Source organism: Periplaneta americana, chromosome 5 (assembly GCF_040183065.1).
Source record: "Periplaneta americana isolate PAMFEO1 chromosome 5, P.americana_PAMFEO1_priV1, whole genome shotgun sequence".
In the NCBI taxonomy this organism is placed as follows: Eukaryota; Metazoa; Arthropoda; class Insecta; order Blattodea; family Blattidae; genus Periplaneta; species Periplaneta americana.
In genome coordinates this window covers 78,654,325-78,675,368 of record NC_091121.1, presented here as the reverse complement: position 1 = coordinate 78,675,368, position 21,044 = coordinate 78,654,325, and the positions used below count along the sequence as shown (strand labels likewise).

Below are 21,044 nucleotides of genomic sequence, written 5' to 3'. Positions count from 1 at the left end.
CATCTGCCAAATAAAATATAAAAAATAATGCCAAATAAGCCACAAAATATTTTAACAAATAACTGAATATTGTAAGTAAAACAACTTTTAAAATCAATTACATATTTTTGGTCTAGGAACATTCTGTAAAACTATATTTGTCAGCATCCTTCTGGACACAAGAAGAAAAGTTAACGTAAATGTGATTGTGGTTTATATAGTTTAGTGCTTATTTGTGGTAATTTTATGCAAAATGGACTAGTCATAATTAACAGAGATGTGTTACCAGTACCTCACCTTTAAATGTTTGTTATTTTGAACAGTAAGGCATACATTTCTAAATATGTACACTGCCATCATACAAATAATTGATATGAAATGGAAAGAATAACATTTTTGTGGACTCAATATTCACTGTTAAATTGCGAAGCACAGCATACAAAACTTAACACGAAATCCTGACTAAGAATGAAGAATCTCAAACCAACTGTAAGTTGCTTAAAGAAATATGCGTAACTTAAAATGAAAGACTGAACTTAAAAATATACTAAATTCAAACTTAGTAGGAGAAAATCTTCATATACTATGCAACTATTCAGCGCTAATAAAGTATTAATGATCTTGACTGAAGTCATCTAACATAACAATGCTGAGCGAAAATATCCTGATGGTGGCAGACTTGTACAGTTAAATCAACTTAGTATTACACAATCTAATGTATGCATTTTCACACATTTAACTGCTTCGTTTTATATAAAAATTCTTAGATGCACTGAAATATATTTCATTTATGTTCGTTATTACACAATCAAAGCTGTAATTCAAGCACAATTATATTCTTTGCTTTATAGACGTGTATGTACATGTAATCAAATCACTTTTGTTTTTTAACTCCAACTTCATACTCTACAATTAACTTGTACTAACTCTCAACTAAATTTTTTTTACATTATATCTGAATGAATTGGCGGATATAACTAAAGTATTATACAAGAATTCCAAAGAAAATATCAACTCTACCACATACATAGTGTAAGGGTATTGAGTACCTAAGGGGTAACACAGCTATTTGGAATTTTAAAATGTGGAATACCGTACGTTTTTTTCATTTATCCAATAGTTTTGCTGAAAACTGAAATATATTAAAACACCTATTTCTTCAGTTAAGGTAATATATGTACATATTTTGATGATAGCAATCATTTGTTCTCGATGTATTTCTAGATATTGTTATATGTAAGCTAAGCTCGACCACATCACCTGGCGAAAGTATGTGCTACTGACAAATAGCTTACAGATCAGCTGATTTCAGTCAGTTATTCTCTTTAAGTACAAATCAATCAAAAGAAACCATAATTTATGCAAAATAGTTTTTCCAGAACGAAACTGCTGTAATAGTCACTTACGGTGAAGCTCATTGAAATTCCACAGAGACTGTCAAAATCTACCAGGAAACGTTTCCAAATGGAAAGACGCCTACCAGAAGAACTTTTATTACTCTGTATTAGAGATTGTAGTGTGTTACCACAAAGTCATGGCCATGGTTCAACATTGTCTCAAAAAGTTTTGGAAACCAAAGAAAATATCCTTAACTCTATTGCAAAGGACTCTATACTAACAGTCCTTGCGGCAGAATGGTGTGTCACACTGGAATGTTCATCAGAAATCACGTGAGGAATGTCTTTTTACATATATGTTCTGCAAGTGCAGAGTCTCCAAGAGGAAGATTTTCGTAGACAAAGGAGTGTTTATATAGAAGAAGAAGAAAAAAAAAAAAAAAAAACTTGACTTCCAGAGATCAAGGTCTGAGCATGAAAAATATTAACTTGAGTTCTAACTGTATTTCTACCTTTGCAAAAATTTGGAACAGCTGTTGCAGATGCTCTCAGGAATGTACAGTATATGAGGGAATGGCCGACATATTGAACACTTTCTTTAGACATCGATTCTAATCTACCTTCTGTGTTCAAGTGACGTCTATGTTACTAAAGACTCCTGGCTGCTACCATAACAGTTACCATTACCTTCTAAATCAGGTAAAAAAAAAGATTCCTTAAAATAAATGTGAAAACATATACCAAGTATAATGTATTAAGTCTTTTGTTCCAAATATCATTCCATACCACTATTTAAAGTAAAGATACTCAATGCTCTTACACCTGTGTATCTTTAGGCCTATATTAAAAACGTCTATATGTATCAACAATCATGAAATCACTTCTGGAACAAGTAAATTCTGGTTGGGTATGAAGTACATGTACCCAAGAGATAAACTTATGCAGAATTATATCTTAGTACCGTATTTCAATATATACACTTAAAAGATGTGGAATATAAGGAATTTTATGTAATATTTTCAATGATATAACGTGATTAAAATACAAAAATATGTGTATACTGATTATGCTTTATACTTTGATATTAATAAACTTTATAAAAACTTAATACTACATATGAATATACAGTGATTCATAAAATATATAATACAAGTAACAAAACTGAGCTTCAAAATGAGGTTATTTTATGTTTAAAACGCATAACAGAAAGGTTTTTTTATTTATTACATTGATATGCATAATTCCTCGTATTTTGTATGTGTGCAGTTAACGATGATAAAAATCTAAACAAGGAGTATGATTTTATTCACATAAAATTATTTGTTAAGTACTGCGTGATTAAATAAATTATATACTTGATTATATTGAAGAATTACACAGCTATAAAAGAGGAAACTACTAAATATGATCAATTTCAACTGTAATTAAATTATGAAAACGTGTTAGTAATATCTCAAGTTATTGAAATGGAATGATTCAGGTAACAGTTCCAAAGACAAACAATTTTTACACTCTACAGGGTGATTCACGAGGAAAGGTAAAAAATTTAGGATACGATATCTTAGGCCATTTTGAGTGAAAAATATTCATATGAACATGGTCCGTTTTCGAACGATGGCGGAGCTAGATGCATTTTTTTGGTAAAAGTCTCGCCCCAATGTGAATCAGACATTACCATATGCTGCTAACGTGAGAAAGTGAGACAAGGCACGATCGCAATGAATGACGTAACACTGGAATCTGCATTGTGAGCAATGTAGATTAGAGAAAGAAACTGGGTGGTGGGGCATTACAAATGTCCAATCACCTGCCCTTGTCTGATGTAATGACACAGAACCCGCAGATAACACAAATAGCCTACACTATCACTTATCAATTCACAGCAGTTCAGTCAGCTACCTAGTTACAGTATACAGGTACAGTTATTGGAAGTGTTAAGTTGTGTTTTTCAAGATGCCTTATAAATTTTCGACTACAGAATACGCCGATATTGTGTATGTTTATGGTTTGTGCGATGTAAGTTCCTTGCGTGGTGTCATTGAATATGAACGACGCTTTCCGAACAGAAGGGTACCATATCGAAGAGTACCTACTGTCTATGGGGTTGGATGAAAGAGTTGGTATAGCAAAGGAAGGGGGAAACGAGAGAGGCGCTAATCGACCGTATTTTGGATGCGGCATAAAGAACAGCCACGTGCAATGAGCGCAATTCATGCCCGAGCACAACAGTGCACTGAAGCAAAAGGAGGTACCTTTGAAAATGTGCAAAAACGTCGATCCCAGCATCTAGAATATTAGGTATATATGAGACGTGAATATAAACTTTAAATTTGTCCATTATCTGTTTCTAAATGCGAGTTAGTACAATGGAATCTCAGAAGTTTTTGTGAAATCAAAGAACCATATCTCCGTAACCGTTCGAAAACGGACCTATATTCATATAAATTTTTTGACTCAGGATGACTTCAGAATTCACATTCTAAATTTTTTACCTTTTCTCGTGAATCACCCTGTAAATACACCCCGAAGTTTAAAAACGTACATACATTTCTGGAAATAACTACAGGAAACAAAACTATACTCCATGTTTTGACATTTTCGCAAAGAATTTTCGATATCTCCTAAAATATAATCATATAGCCTAACTTGCTTAAATAATTTTTTATCAAAGGAAATATGTAGGACATGTAAGTTACATTAAAAAAAAATATTTGCTTCTTAATACTAGGAACACAACTGGGGTATATGGAAAGAAATTATAAAATCAATATATGCATCACATAACTGTACCGCATATTCTTAAAGGCATTTTTAGTGTAATTTCTTTCACAATCCCATATTAATTCTTGGATCAATGCATTTTATTACATCGATGTCATTTCATTTAAAAAGACACATACTTCGATAAATAATGTCCATCATTATAACATAGGGTAATTAATTTTTTTAACAGATATTTTGATATTTTTGTATACCTAACCTGCAGGAAGTTAAAGAAATAAAAATATAAATTCACAAAGCCTGTGGCAGATTAGAAGCTACAATCTTTACGCATCCCTGCCATAATACCTCATTATAACTTACTGCATAAAAAATTAAATTATTTCACTATGCCTAACAATAGATACAGTTTTATGAGGAAGTCTAGAACTTCATTAACAAATAATATTTCTCTAACACATTTCTCAGTTTTTACTGGAATGAAGTATTATTTAGTAAACAAATATTTTGCTCAGTGCCATACATTTAGTCTTTTCATAATTTATTATTAACGAAAGTGCTTAATATGATACACAGAAACACGCATACTCATATCGAGAAAATGAAAGAAAAAAAAACGAAAAACAAAATAAGAATTTATAAATGAAGAAGACAGAAAAAGAAGATAAAAATTAAGGAACGAAAAAAGTAAAGGGACAAAACACATTGTAAGACCTTCAAGAGAAATTCAACAACATTCACTCATCAGCATACTTTTAATACAGTCCTATGGCGTAATGTACGAAACTTTATAGGAAAGTTTTTGTTTTTGGAAGTCATTTAATCGTATACTTTGAAACATTTAACTCATAATGGCCTCCACAGAAACTTGAGCCACAACTGTCATAAATGAATAACAAGGAATGTCTAATAACGAAATAACGAAAGGCCTACTATAATAAACAAGTGAAAATAAGTTTCAAAATAATGGCAGCTGGACAAAATATATATATTTACTCTTTGGTTTGACCTGAATGGACGAAAGACATTTCTAAAATTGTGTAAGAGTTACAACACACATTATCTCGATCTTGCACCATCTTGTTAAATATGTTAATGTACACCCATTACATCTAATGTCTTACGTGTAATAACACAGCATTATTCTTCAATTAAGACTTCATTTTACCATCATTGATTACCATATTTTAGTTTTATTAGCAGACGTTTTCTTTAGGATAATGACAGATGGAAAAAGCAACATTTATTTTGTACACAAATCCTAAATCCTACAATGAGAAATAATGGGATACCCAAGCCTGCAGGATACACATCTCTTCAAGTACAAACACAAAATGTTAACTCTATTGCAGTAATTTTTTTCAGCACTGAGAGAAGGGGAGGAATATAGCAGTATAGAACATCAGTGTTAAAGGCTGGTTTAGCATCATTCTGAGGAGGTTGAAGAATTATCAGGGAGACAAAGAAGTTTTAAACGTGAATTTCGTCAGAACTGAGTGTTGTGTAAGCTGAATCAATAGATGTGGTGCTACAGACTTCGAAAATCGTCCCTACAAAAATAGGAGTGGTAAACACAGTAAGTCTCGGGATGAAGTGTGAGCTTGACAGTAATGAAATAATTTCAATTTTCTGACTAGAAAGTATTATTTCAAAGACAGAAAGATGGTGAAATCAGATCTCAATTCATCAAGACATAACGAACACTTACTAGTACTTCCACCATATCAAACACGCCATTTAAACAACACTCTTTTGTTAGTGTACTATAAAACTGTATGATATACTTACATGACAATGGATAAAGAGAAATATTTATGACAATATATTTCGTAATAAAATTTATATCTATTCTTGAACTCTATTAATATGGGTGAGATTTTAACAGTTTATACAAATCATATACTTATATTAATTGCACTATCACCTTCGTTTAGTAACATTATATAACATATTATTAAAAACGCATGCACATAATGTTAAAATACTACTACATTATAAAAACAAATGTGATGTACGAAGAGGTAGAGAACAAAATTACTGTGAAAAAAGCAGTAGCCTAATTGATTTCATATCATATTCTTATCACACCATACATGCAAGCATATTAAAAAAAAGTTCTAATGAAGTAAGCTTATTAGGAAATTTTTGGATTGCCAGTGAGCAATAGCCATAAACAAGAAGGGTCCAGTTACCTTTTTTTTCTGTTATAATTTATCACAACTATAATGTACTTATTTCTGCACAATAAAGTTTACTTTATTATATATAGGGGAAGGTGGAAGCTATTGATCTTACTAAAAGGAAAAAACAAACAATCATATCTACATATTCATTGTTTAGGAATCACAATCATTCAGTGATATGTATTATAATGCCACAGTATTGATATTATACTGAAGAGTGAACCCTTCATTAATTTCTACCCGCTAAAATTAAAAGCAAATTCGAAGGAAATTTCAACTTGAAATGAACGAACTTGCAGCATCGTAAAACAAACCCGGGTCTAGAATAATAACAAATGATCTTACATTGAGAACACAACTTCCAGGGCGGAGGGATGCAATCTTTTAGATTTTAGATTGCTGGACAGTTCATCTTTATTAATTGGGCATTTTCGTGAAAGTGCATTCATTGTAATAATAATTACATTATAGGAAGAAATCATTAACTATGCACAGTCTTTAAGAGTACTAACACAATCAGTGACATATTATATTGGAATCAAGGGGGTCAGTGAAGTCCTTTAAGATCTTTCAGTCATTATTAATGTAATATTTGTTAGTTCGGTATTTAATTCAATGTCCTAAAATATTTGGATTTTCAAATGTGCACTTTCATTATCATTTGTAAAGAAACTGGAGTTTAAAAAATATGAACAATGTATTTCAGCTTACTAGTCTTCAGTGCACCATAATGCATTTCTTTGATGAAATGCATACTGTGCTTTATCCTCTAACTAACCTCAAAGAAGTGAGTAAAAATAAAATGTAATAAATTTCCAAGGTTAAGATTTCAAATTATAATTAACACATATATTGTATTATTTAAAGAGAGAACATTCTCTGGCAACTTCTTCCACAGAAAGAACCCTCCACTCTCTATGTGGACAGTTACGAACAAGGAATGGTAATAAAAAAAAACTTACATAATTTCAAGTCCCATAGTCATTTTCTCACACAATGAAGCTACTGTAAGATCTCCAAATAAATTATATGACATGAAATAAAATATACTATAATAATAATTATTGCAATTCTAATACTAATAAGTCGAAGGTTATGTCAAATCTTGTATATATGCTTATATCATTGGCTTACAAACAAAACACATTAAGAAAAAATAATACTTCTGAGGAAATGGCGTTTTGAAAGATATTCACGAAACTGAATTCTCAAAATATTATTTTTAATATGTTGTTTTTCTTGTGTATTTAATTTTCCAATTCTAAGTTCATACACATACATTATGTACATTATATATGCCTTTTTTTTCAGAAGTAATATTTTTTTACTTAGTGTGTTTCATTTGTAAACTGACGATATATAAACACTAACTTTCTATTCTACAGTCCAGTAATAACCTATATTTCATAGGAAACGAAAAAAGAGGAACATTAGTCCATCAGTTAATTTAAATGAACAGTGGAAATGTACATAAGTCTATTTGTTGCTTTAGGAGACATTAAATGAGAGTTTCATTACAAGGAAAAATGGAAAATTCTAAACAAAAGAGCCACCGGCATAGCTCAGTCACCTAAGGCGCTTGCCTACTTATCTGGAGTTGCGCTTGGGCACGGGTTCGATTTTCACTGATTACCAGGTTGGGTTTTTCTGAGGTTTTCCCCAACCGTAAGGCGAATGTCAGATAATCTACGGTGAATGCTCAGTCTCATCTTGCTATCACCAACCCCATCAACACTAAATAATATAGTAGTTGAAACAGCGATGTTAAAAAACCAAGTAAAAAATCCAAACAAAAGATATTAGTAACTATTTAAAAACCACTACTTTTCATATAAAAAATAAAGGAACAATTTTTTTAAGTTCTAATACTCACACATTTCAGAAGTATCAACAATATAAACATGCATATACTTGTTCAAAAAATGAATGAACACATTCATAGAAGGAAAAGTTTATGTTCAAGTATCTTTAAAAAGTGATCGATCAGAATTTTAGTTTTTCATTGCTGGTCATATTTTTAAGTGTAGGATCTGTGTACAATTAGAAAGATTTAACTACTAAATCAATTGGTCCCTTTCAAAAATGAACAAAAATTGTCTTTTTGTTTTAATTTTATGATTAATGACAAACGAAACATTGTAAGTGTAGCATGTGATATTAGAAAACAGTAATTATCCAACCCCTTGAGAATTACTTTTGATTGTATTCTAGAAAGTTATCTTAATATGTACCTTAGTAATATTCTTCTGATACATTTATGCTTTTATGTCTTTTTTTTTAAATAAAGGACGAAATAATTTGCTTTAGTCACTCTTAAGCAAAAGTTTTTCAAAGAAAATATACTAAATTTTGCAAGGTATACATATGGATATGTATAGATCAAAACTAATTCCTCACACAGAAGTAAAACAAGATGATGTAGAAGAATTAAAAATAACAAAAAAGCATTTTCTTAATATGACATTTCACTTTAAAAGTAAATTAAATTCAATAAATATAATTTTTGTTGAAGGATATGAAAACCTGTCCATAGAAATACTTAAATATTTTAGCAAATGCATGTAACATTTATCTAGCAAATGTTATGTGAATCTTTTATCACGTGCTTGCAACGAAATAGGTGTACCGAGGAATGACTGAATCCTGCTTCAGGAATCAATACGTCTCTGATAAAGGCCATCCAATATGAAATTCTGCAATTATTCTACGTGAAAATTTATGAAGATCCAATGGTGACAATCCTTATAAATGGGAAACACGTGTATTAGATGTTTCATGATTAGAATTTGATAAAGACTGATAAAAAAGACGGAAATTATGTGCTAGTGATATATAAATTATATTACAAACAATGTAGCAAAACCATATTCACTCAGTACCTCTAATAACTTAAATATGTATATCAAAATAGTAGCTTTGAAAGTTCTGTATGAATAAAGAAAGTTTTGACAACAGGCACAAGGAGAGGTTCCACAAAAAGCTTAGAAGTATTCTATATAGGGTAAAGGTTGGTAATATTGTGATAGTTCTTTTTGAGAGTTTTTTGCGTCAACATATTAAAGGAATGTTCGTGGACAAGCTTCTGCACAAAACCGGTCCTTCTCTTGCTCAGTGAAATTGTAAAAAAATTCTCAAAAAGAACTATCATAATATTATTAGTATCACAATATTACCAACCTTTACCCTATATGTAACATTACGAAATACTGTAAAAAAAAATATGTATAATAATTTGCGCTTTATTCTCCTGAAAAGAGAAAAATGTTGCGAGAAATTCAAATATTTATCTTGGCAGTGCATTTCTGTATCATTGAATTGATCTGAAATGTTCTATTATAGGCATTTTATGAAAATGTACACAGCAATAGCTCAGGGATAACCAAAACTTTTCATATATTATACCAAAAGTAATTTAACCCCCATCTCCTCACTATAATATTCCCATGTGCATTGGTCCCACCAGATGTATCAATAACCAATAATAATCAATTTAAGAAAAAGACTGTTTAGACAGAGTGAAATGGAAATTGGGGACAGAGAAGCAAGGATAGTTGTAAAAATCTGAATTATTATTATTATTACAACTGTTAGATTTGAGATGAGTCAGATCCAACCATCTGAGGTCAACAAAGAGAAACAACATTTATGAGTCTACTATTCCGTATGTTCGTGAAAAATATCATATGGAAGGCACCTGGGAAGTACATGGTTTAATGATCGGAGCGAGGGGCACTATCCCAAGATCAACTGTAAACACTATCAAAACATTTGGAATCCATGATATCATTCCAAAAATAATTACTTCTAGCATTAAAGGGTCTGTGGCAATTCTGAAAAATCATTTATACGGAATATCATAATCCCCCCCCCCCCCTCTATCCGTTAGTGTGTGATTGTTACAATATATGTACAAATTTATTAATTCTTAAATTTAAGCTCTAAGTTCACATTTCAATTTGACTCGTCTATTTACTGTAATCATTATTCTTATATGTGTATTATTCTGTGTTTTTGGCAGGATGGCTGAGCAGACTATTTCTTGGAAATAAATTATATAATAGACTGTATTTTCAGGTATTTCTCTATCTTTTCTGAAAGATGGAAAACGATCCACTGTCGGCTAGCAGGAGCTGTCACAGTTTCACTGTTGCACCTTTAGCTACTCTTTGATGGTTTTTGTCAGGCCTTCTCAACTGCCTTGACAGTGTCAGATACTATGTCCCTATAGTACCTGTTGTACATCACACTGACAAGCCATCCCTACTTGAGCACTGCTCACCTCCCACGACGTGGATGTGGGATCAGACTTCTAGGAGAAACATAATGGGAATTGAAAAAAATTCAACATCAACAAAATTAAATGGTTTGAACATGTTATGAGGATGGGTGATGAAAGGTTACTAAAAAAGACACTGACATACAAATTTTCTCCAACTTTGCAAAGTGGCCAATATTGTAAATTCATACTAAGTTGTGTCGAAAAGTATTTTTGCCTTTTGTAAGAAATGTACGTTGTTTGCTACGACTAGTTCAGGCAAAGATGGCCATTAAAGTGTTGGAGCTCTGGTAACCTGAAATTCTAAAAATAGAAGCACGCTCTTGAATATTTCAACATCCCGTGATGTCATAAGGCTGTCATAATTGGAGATAATTTTGTTCACATGATGAACAACACTGGAGACATAAAAGAAGTGATTGCTGAAAAGTACTGGCAGAGATGTTTTAAAGAAGACATACTTCGTTGGAGCTATAGGAATGCCGATGTAGAAGCAGAAACAGAAAGAAAAGAAGCTGAAACATAGAAGCAGAAAGAAATTGATAGGAAAAGGTGATAGAGAAAGAGGTGGAGAATGAGGTCATCTGGAAAATAATGGGTAAATTCTGTCTGGAACCATCTCTTTCAGGGACAGACAATATGAACGGATGAAATCCTAAATGGAACCATTTACTTTCAATTTCATACCAGAGAAAACCATGGACAGAATTTTTTTTAAAATCCATTCCACGTTCTAACTCTTGAACCTCGAATATATTGGCAAGCATTGTAACCACTTGATCACAAAGAAGGGAAACTAGGAAACATTTAATTCAGACATCAATATTATGTCATAAATAGAGTTATTCCATCATATAATTAGTCTACAAAAGACTGCAAACCAAATGGTATAAACTGAAGCGCCTTCAAGATGCTGGACGAAAAGATTTGTGCCTCAGTATTAGATAAGATGTCTGTGGAAAAGGAGGAGAGAGAAGGGAAAGCTAACCACGGTATGGGACAATTTAAGCTTTTGGAAGAGAAAAACTTCTGTATACAACATCATAAAAATATGCCACTTTCTTCAAAAGTTACATAACATATAAATGTTTTCAAGCACTTTGTGGAATCTCTCCCAGAAAGTGAGCTCTAATTCTACGAAGTTCTACTTCAGTTTGAGAAAATAAAGTTATAAAATATTGTTTCTACTTTTAAAACAACGCCTACCAGTCTTGTCGTGGTTTTGCAGTGGATGTATCAAGGAAGCTAAGGATGTATTCCATTCTAATCTACTCTACACTCACAGGCCTTAGTACTTGTTATAGTCCTGCACATTCTTTGTACCATTCTGCCAGTTTCTTCACAGCACTATATTCACTGCAATTCCAGAGGGAATTGGTCAATTCTTGAACTGTAGCTTCACTTGCATTCGTTCTCACCCATTCCAATATCATTTGAAAAACGACCTGTAAAAGTAAAATTAAATGTCAATAAAATAAATGTGGACATAATACTTTTACCACTGATTTCAATATATTTATAGGAGATAATTTCCTTATCTGTTTTAAAACAATTTGATTTAACCACATATAAGGTCTGTTAAAAAAAAATATCCGACCTATGATCATATAAAAAAAAAAAAAAAAAGAATCTCTTTCACGTAGATCCCTCAACTTTACACACTTGTCCAAGTAGTCTCTTCACTATCGAAAGAACTTTTCCAAGTCACTTTTGTGATTACTGAAAAGACCTTTATTGTATTGCTCTTTATTGCCTTAATATTTTCAAATCTTGAATATTGGTGACTTTTTGAACAGAAGCCTCAGGTTGGCATGCTGATAAGGAGGCAGACTGTCAGAGCTGTGAGATTCAGTGTTTGCCAAAAAAAAAAAGTTCTGAATAAGATGTTCTAAACAGGCAGGAACATTATTGTAATTGAGCTGCCAGTCACCACTGAGCCACACTTCCAGTCTGTTGTAATGAACAGAATCTCGTAAGTGATTGAGAACTTCTAAGGTTTTATAGATTGATCATTAATGAACACAATAATGATTTGAATAATATCAAGGGAAAAATTGTTCCGGAGCCGGGTATCAATCCCGGGACCCTTCGCTTAGCGCACAAATGCTCTACCAACTGAGCTACCCAGGAACTATACCCGACACCGTCCCAATTTTTTCCCTTTATATCCACACAACTCAAGTGGGCTGACAAGGTGTCAGAAACTTAACTTTGAGTGCACACAAACTCTGTGTGACTTGAATTGTGATTTTCTGTTAATATACCCACAGACATATATATTATACAAATCTGGCTTTCAGGTATAAGCTCCCTGTGAAGCAGACTTGAATAATTTCAAGCGAAAAATTGTTCCGGGGCCGGGTATCGATCCTGGAACCCTTTGCTTAGTGCACAAATGCTCTACCGACTGAGCTACTCAGAAACTATACCCGACACCGTCCCAATTTTTTCCTTGAAATTATTCAAGTCTGCTTCACAGGGAGCTTGCACCTGAAAGCCAGATTTGCACAATAATGATTGTTATAAAACAATGCTAGAACTATCATATGCCTTACTTTTAAGTTTTGTTCATTGTAACATCACTAAAAAATTGTAACTGGTGTAGAAACAGCAACAGATTGAGGAGGCATAGTATCTTTTCGGGGGTCGAAGAGTACTCTAGTGGAACTCCACAGGAATCTTACGACGTACATATTGAAGAACTCCACATGTTTTTATATGGTGCATATCCATCTCTACTTTCTGATGACAAAAAAGACAGTTTGGCGTGATTGTTACTCCAATTGTATACAGATGTTTGCTTAAGCAGTCATGTCCAGTGATCATCCTAAACATGGTTACAACTCATTTATGAGATGTTTCAGATATTAATTTAGGTTGTTTCAGAATTTTCATTCAATTAGAATTATAATTTTCACTGATTAAAAAATATGCTCCAAGAAACAGAAGAAACTACAACTCAAGATTGTAGGGACACATAATGCAGAGAAAAGATACAGAAGTAAGCAAAGGAGTTCCATATTGGATACCACATGGAAAGAGGACCTACTTGGAAGAATGGAATGCAGAAAATAAACATGAAGATGAGTATGTGGACTGTGACCTCTGAAACAAGAAGAGCACCTTTTAGGTTGAGAAAACCTGAGAACAACACAGAAATATTCCTATGAAATGAATGAATGATAATCTTTGTACTCAGTTTTTTCTTCCTCTTTTATTTATCTTTTCTTAGTTTTTTCCTTTTCTTTCTCTTTTAATCCTTTCTTCTCATTAGGTTGAGGCATAAGAACATAGCATTTTTGTTCATCACATGAATTTTGCTATTTGTGGACTAAAGAAGATGGAGTGTCAAATGGAAAAAAAAGAATATTTCCGAAATATTCTTGTCTGAGTTTAATGGAGGAGCAAAGGCAGCAGAGATGGCTCGAAACATTTGTGCCATGTACTGGGAGAATGCTAGTGGAAAAAGCACTGCAAGGAAATGGTTCTGTTGTTTCAATACACAACACCCCATACGAAAGTTAGTGTGCATCCACAGATGATGTTATACATCTGGTGGGATAAAGAGTAAGTTGTGTGCTACGAATTATGATGTATGATATGATATGATATGATATATACATATTTCTCAATATACTCGGTCCTGCTGACCCTTCACATTTCTGTATTCGGGCCAGCATTTCCTTACTTACACTATTTACAATTTTGAAGCCTGTTCTTCATGTCCTTTTCACTTTCACTTACCAAATTCATTTCTTGTCCTATTTCTACATTCAACTTCATTCCCCTTTTCATAACTGAACTAAATACTGCCGTCTTGTAAATAATATAATACATTTAACCTTATTTAATATAGAACATATAACCCTCAAAGACTATTTCCCTAAAAATTTACCCTATTATAAACTACACTTCTTATACTACACATTTGCGCTCGTAGCCTAGCACATTTGTTTCACTTTATTTATAACAATATTTGAACAAAACTATTATTCAATAACCCTGAAAAAGTGTCACAGTTCAATTTCAATTATCCATTACATTACTTACACCTGCTAATGTTTGAACCCACTAATACACCACTTTCTGAGATTGTGAACAGTTTTTTCTTCTCTATTGACCCCTCGTTTCACACTCATAGTATGATTTTCACTCTCAGTACTTCCCCTGCTATTCCTCGCACTTATTTAATTTCCTCGTTCACTACTCTCTTCTTTCGATGATTCCGCATTCTTCTCTCCCCCCCTTCTACGAATTGTTTTGCAGCAATGTAGCCATAACTGCTGACATTTATTGCCAACAACTCAGATGCCTAGCAGCCACAATTGAAGAAAAACGACGAGGAAGACTGCAATCAAGAGCCTGGTTGGGAGGTTATTTCACGTCCTCCATATTCTCCCAATTTTGCACTCCCAGATTTCCACCTTTTCCGTTTTCTATCCAACAATCTTCAAGGGGACTCAAACTCGGCCTGACAACTTCAATTACAAACCAGCAGATTTATTCAGAGTGGAAGTGAAAAAACACCCCAGCATTGGCAGAGTCACAGTGTCTAGGTGATTAATTTCTGTCTTCTATTCATTTCAAATAAAAGTTTTTATCACAGTGTAAAACGCACTATAAACTTTTGTATCAATTCAATATAAGGAAGTTTCTTTGCATAAATTGAAATCGCTAAGTTCTGAACTTTAAGAGAAGTGCAAACAATTACCTCTTTCATTCCCTCAGCATAGAAGTCCTGTTTTATCTGTTCTATTCTTCCTTCTGTAAGATTGAGTGTTCTACCAACATCTCTCCAGTTTTCTCCAACGTGAGGAGCAACTGCACCAATGTGATCTCGGGTTACTTTTTGCTTACTTCGTCGCAATTCTGCAAAGGAAAAACAATGAAATAGCAAAAATACTATACAACTTCGACAAGGGCATCCAAGCATATGACAGTTTTGTTTAGCGGAAGAGAAGAAAATCTTTTACACATTCAGGACAACTTCAGTTCTCTATCCAAAACAAGAATATGATTTAAAATCATTAAAACTATAAGTGTCTGACGCTCAGAAATCAATAAAACAAGTGTTTCAGTGAATCAAGAACAAGAGGGACCAGTTAAAGAAAGGCTGAAAAATAAGCTGAAAACTACCACATCACAAATGGTTATGGAGAAATGTGTAGAATAAGGGAAATGTTATCCACTCAGGAACAAACATACAGTATTGATGACTTTCGATATTGCATTATTTCTCTTCTCACCTACATTATGTAATGTTGAGAAATTTTTCTGAATGTAAGTTGTTTAGAGCTTCTGATTCAAAATATTATATATTACTACATTTGCATTATATGACAAATCAAAGTCCTCACAATTCAATTAATATTATAAGAAACATGCTAAGAAAGTTTAACATTTAGAGACGACAGAATTATTCAACTGTAAACATTAGGCAAAGGCATATTTGCATTGCGCAAAGAAAATATGTACACTGATTCATTTAATACTAATACATACTAACCTCTTATAGTCTCTGTTTCCTTTGGTGTCGATTGAGATGATTTAGTTTTGGAAGCATTCTGTACAATTGTCACATTATAATCTGGTCCAAAGTGTATACCACTGGAATGTGATATATGGTACACAACATTAGCAGACTCTGTCAAAGAGAGAGAAAAAAATGGGCGTAATTAAATTACATAACACAGTAAAATCCCGATTATCTGCCATCTTATTAACTGACAAGTGGATTATCTGACTGTCTTTTTCTCGCTCTTTTCTTTTTCTACCGTATATCAGTACCTTTTTTTCTAGAGTGTGTTATTACTAAAGCCCGGATTTTATGTAATATAAAAATGAGAAATATGTATATAAATATATATCTAAAAATGGCAAAATCACACACACACACGTCAGTACCTTTTTTTTTCTACAGTGTGTTATTACTAGAGCCCGGATTTTATGTAATATAAAAAAATGAGAAATATGTATATAAATATATAGCTAAAAATGGCAAAAAAAAAAAAAAACACACTCACAAACACCCCTTTATGCGCGATATCATGTTGCATGATTTGGGTGGCCATTTTGTTGTGCCACAACAGCCAATCTATTCATGGAATTGCTGGTTCAAGAAGTCCCTCATGCCTACACCAAAACGAGGTTGTGCTCCATCCTGTTGTCATATCAACTGCATATCGGCAAAATGAGGGCCGTTTTCAAGACATGACATCGAAAATACAGTTGACACATGAACAGAGTTCCCAACCCACTACTAATTATACCAGCTATTCGTTTCTTCAAGTTATGACATCTATATATGTGTACAAATATGAAACCTAAGAACGAATGTTGGGGAAAATGACTTTTGACCCACTTTGTAGATTAGTCACAGCATGAAGTATTTAAATACTACTGCCTACTACCAGTTTAAAATTAAACAGGAGCATGACTACTCTAATGTTAAGCATCAGCATTCCTTGTTGGAAAAATTATAAAGAGAGGAAGCCAGGAAGGACTTCTGTATCACAAGTTACATAATAGAAAAATCACAAGTGCTTAGTTCCTGATATTTCTACACTATGTCAAGAACTTATCTAGGACATGGCAGGAAAAATTTCGCTACTATCTTTGAAATACTCTTTGATAAATAATACTGAAGGACAAATGACAGAAAAAAAACTTTCATTAAATTTTGTTACTGTGTGCTATTGTGATACCCAATGCATCCTATGCCAAACCTAGGTAACTTTTGGGAAAGTACTGCTTAGTTAGTACTTAGCAACCTTCTTAAATGTTTGCACATATATGAACGTGGATATTCTTACCATCCAATTCCAATGTCATCCATCCTTCGTATTGTAAGTTTATGTAAATGATTTAATTCAGGACAGATTGAAATGGAAATAATATGTCCGGTAGTTCTACATGACTCATACCTGGTGATTTCTTTTTATCTTTCTTGTTTTCACGAGACTTCGGTACACTTTTTGGACTTTTCTTCTTTGTTGGGTAGGAAGGTTCTTTTGGTGGTTGTAAGTATGTTTCATCATTGCTTTTAGGAGAAGTTTTCTTTTGTTCATTTACTGGCTCCTCTTTTAAAGAAGTGCGTTCATTTACTGGCTTCTCTTTTAAAGAAGTGCGTTCATTTACTGACTCTGCCTGTGAAGGTAGCGGCATGGAAGCATTTTCTTCTAAATCCTCAGTAACACTTATATCCCTTGGAGCATCAGGTACAGAGTCTGTCTTCAAGTCTTCCGAGTAAGTTCCATTGTTCTTATCATTCGACATTATTTCAAACTAATAATTACACAGGTTGAACAATATTCCACAGCCAACCTAGAAGTAGAAGTGAATATCACTAAATATTTAGGTTAAGTACTATTAATGTTACAAAATAATGAGACGAATATATGACGTGAGTGAAAAATCCATAATTTATTGGATATCATAACACATAAGACAGTGGAAAACATTTATCTAGGACAGTGAAGTAAAAATGGTATTGGGTATTAGAACACAAAAAACAATGGAAAACATTTATCTAGGATGCTGAAATAAAAACAATCAGAAATAAGTTATATGCTGGTACGACAACTAAAGAATGTTTTGACATACAAATGAAGTGATTTTCTTCAATTAGCAGGGAAAGACATGAAATGTACACTACTAGGGCTGTTTGAAAAGTTCATGGCCTGACATAGAAATAAAACTAGAATTATTTTGAAACAATTATATTTTTCAATGTAATCTTCCTTGACACTTGGTCCAACGGTGCTGAAAAAAGAAACTGATATTTCGAGTTCTGCAAAGAAGGCCTTCTCCCGTTGTGATAACCTCTTCATCTGACGAAAATTTCTTTCCGGCCAACTATGTTTTGACCTTTGGAAAGAGAAAAAAATCAGAGGGTGCCAAATCTGGCGAATAGAGAGGATGTAGAACAATTTGAACTAGTTCATGTAGTTTAGCAACCACAATTGCAAATGTGTAAGTAGGTGCATTGTCATGATGGAACAACACTTTCTTCTTGGCCATACCTGGCCTTTTCTTATGAATTTTTCCTTTCAATTGCTGCAGATGATTTTAAAAGGGTAATTATCTATAAGTACTGGTTTTGATTTTTTATGAAATTAATATTTTACAACTTTCTGATTATTATTCCTAATGTGGAAACACTTAGAAAAAGTGAGGAGAACAATCGTAGTTTAGATTAATTATATTTACGTACTTACAGATTGGAAGTGGTGGTCAGCCATTTTGTGTTTGATGTTTATAACAGGACACGAACTGTTTCGCTGTGGCACATGCGCTGTGATCTTTGTGTGAATTTATTTTCGCGTATATATTCCAAATCAAATCAAGCAGTTTCCTTCGTGCTATGGTTACACATCTTGCATATACGAAGTTTAAGTTTGTTAGTTTAGGTTTTTATGAACCAAGTCCACGCAAGAACCTGTCGCGAGCCACACGTGTATAAGTCGATATTTGATGACGTCACATTAATTCCATTGTTTTCATTTTGTTTCTGTCACTTTGACATTAGTTCTGGTGATGAAAGGCGCGTGTAACTTAGTTCTATGTTTCGTGGTGGTTTTGTGTGGAGGTTATATTTACGGATGTCGGATATTTAAGATAATAAATTTATTCAAATGCTCAATCCTATGATTTATTAATTTGAAAATTTTATTATTTACTAATACAACTTGAAAAAGATATTCATGAACATTTTTACCTTTACGGCATCATCAGATATTCAAAAGTTTGACGAAATCTAAACATAAGTCCATTAAGTTGTACACAGTAATACGCATAACAGTGGTTGAATGATTAATCATGAGTTTTATGTAATGAAAAAGGGTTCAATTTTGAATAATTTGTCTAATTTGTTGATTTGCCGAAAAATGAAATGAAATTTATGATCATAAAAATCATAATAAGTTAGTTGTTAATTATGAATAAATAACGTGATACTTTGACAATAAACATCAAATTACAACTTAATAATGAAAAAAAGGTCAATTAGATATCACAAAAAAGAGCAATTGTTTGTGCTTACAAAAATATTGCATAATCAAATCGGAAAACTGTAGAAGTATTGAAAACTTTCCAACACAAGTGTTCACTTAGCAGTACAGAGGAGCAACTGAAACTGGGATCCATAGGGGCTGATACAAGAAGTAACAGTAGAAGATAGTCGTGTTGTCATTCTTGATGAATATGACAGAAGGGCGTTCAGAAGAGAACATTTGTGCAGAAATTAAGGTAAGATAACAATCAATATCAGTGTTCACTGTGAAAAGTCACTTTATGTGATGCTGGATTGTTTGGCAACATCATAATGATACAAACACTTTTGTTAAATGCAGCATATACATGGAAAATGCTAAAACAGGCTGAAGAGTACAAAGATTCCAAAACAGTTGAATAGAAACAGGCAATCAAAACATTAATTCCTACTTCGCGAGTTTCACACTGACATTAAGTAGCCTATTTCTCTCACTTTTCTACTCGTTTTCTTCCCCCTCTTTAGTGAGTAATCAGTAAATCACCAACAAAAAAGTTAATGTAATAGCCTGATTTGATATACTTTGCATTAAAAACTGAGTGTACATTGCACAATTTTTACTTTACACAAGTACAATAACGTTATTAACCTCAATGTACTATAACCTCATCGTTTACTGATTAAAGTACACATGCATAGCTATGAGTATAATGCATAAGGAATGCTTTTCAACGACTCATCGCACATATCTGTTGTTCATTATAGTGTTATGCGACTATTATTTTAGGCATTATTTAAAATTAGGTGTAGACATGAACAATGTTGCAATACTATTGCTTCAAGACACAAGCATTCCTTCATATTCAGTAGCATAAGTAGGTATGATATAATTTTTCTTTGTATAAAAATCTTGCACAATTTAAAAAGAAAACCACAAGTAATGCAACACTTTGATAACAAAATACAAGAGGATCTGATAAGTGTAGTATAGACCTATTACATATCCTACAAAGCCAATGATAGCGGTTAGAGTAAGAAATCTATTATGTTTTTACATACTACAAATTGACAAAGAAAGAATCACGAAAGAATTACTTTGCTCCTAACATTTTGATAATACATAAATTAGTTACCCTTCTTTAAGGGGACACGACGATAATTACACCTCACCTTTCTCAATCTCTGACACTCCAGGAAAGTATTGGGGATGTCAACGAACAGCTGTATTCTTTCAAAGGCCGATCACATTCTGTCAGTGTGCCCAACCCCAGAAACATGAAATCCGCTACGGATGTCAATATTTTAATTTTACGTTTCACACTCTCTTCTATAGTGCTAGAAACTACAATGACAATACAAAATTCTGTGAATGCTATCTTCTTCTGCTCCAGAGCAACTATCAGCTCTAAGTCTTGAATGATTTCATCTAGCGGGCACCACTCACGATAAAAAAAAATAAAGGAATGTGCGGTAGTTTAACTTCAGGCTACGTCGCTAAAAGTAACCATATTATCTTGAGAATAACTAAACAATATACTAGAATAAATAACTTATCGTCA

At 32.9% G+C, this 21,044-nt stretch overlaps 1 protein-coding gene across 1 annotated transcript; it reads right to left on the bottom strand.

The window, feature by feature from the left end:
• Positions 1 to 9,781: 9,781 nt before the first annotated feature.
• On the bottom strand, positions 9,782 to 20,727 carry LOC138699850 (protein immune deficiency-like). Its single transcript, XM_069826042.1, has 5 exons — positions 20,656 to 20,727; positions 17,420 to 17,819; positions 16,003 to 16,140; positions 15,208 to 15,365; positions 9,782 to 11,941 (listed from the first exon to the last, which is right to left on the bottom strand). Exons 2-5 carry the CDS (start codon positions 17,769 to 17,771, stop codon positions 11,795 to 11,797), a joined length of 795 nt encoding a protein of 264 aa, XP_069682143.1. The 5' UTR covers positions 17,772 to 17,819; positions 20,656 to 20,727; the 3' UTR covers positions 9,782 to 11,794.
• Positions 20,728 to 21,044: the final 317 nt, after the last annotated feature.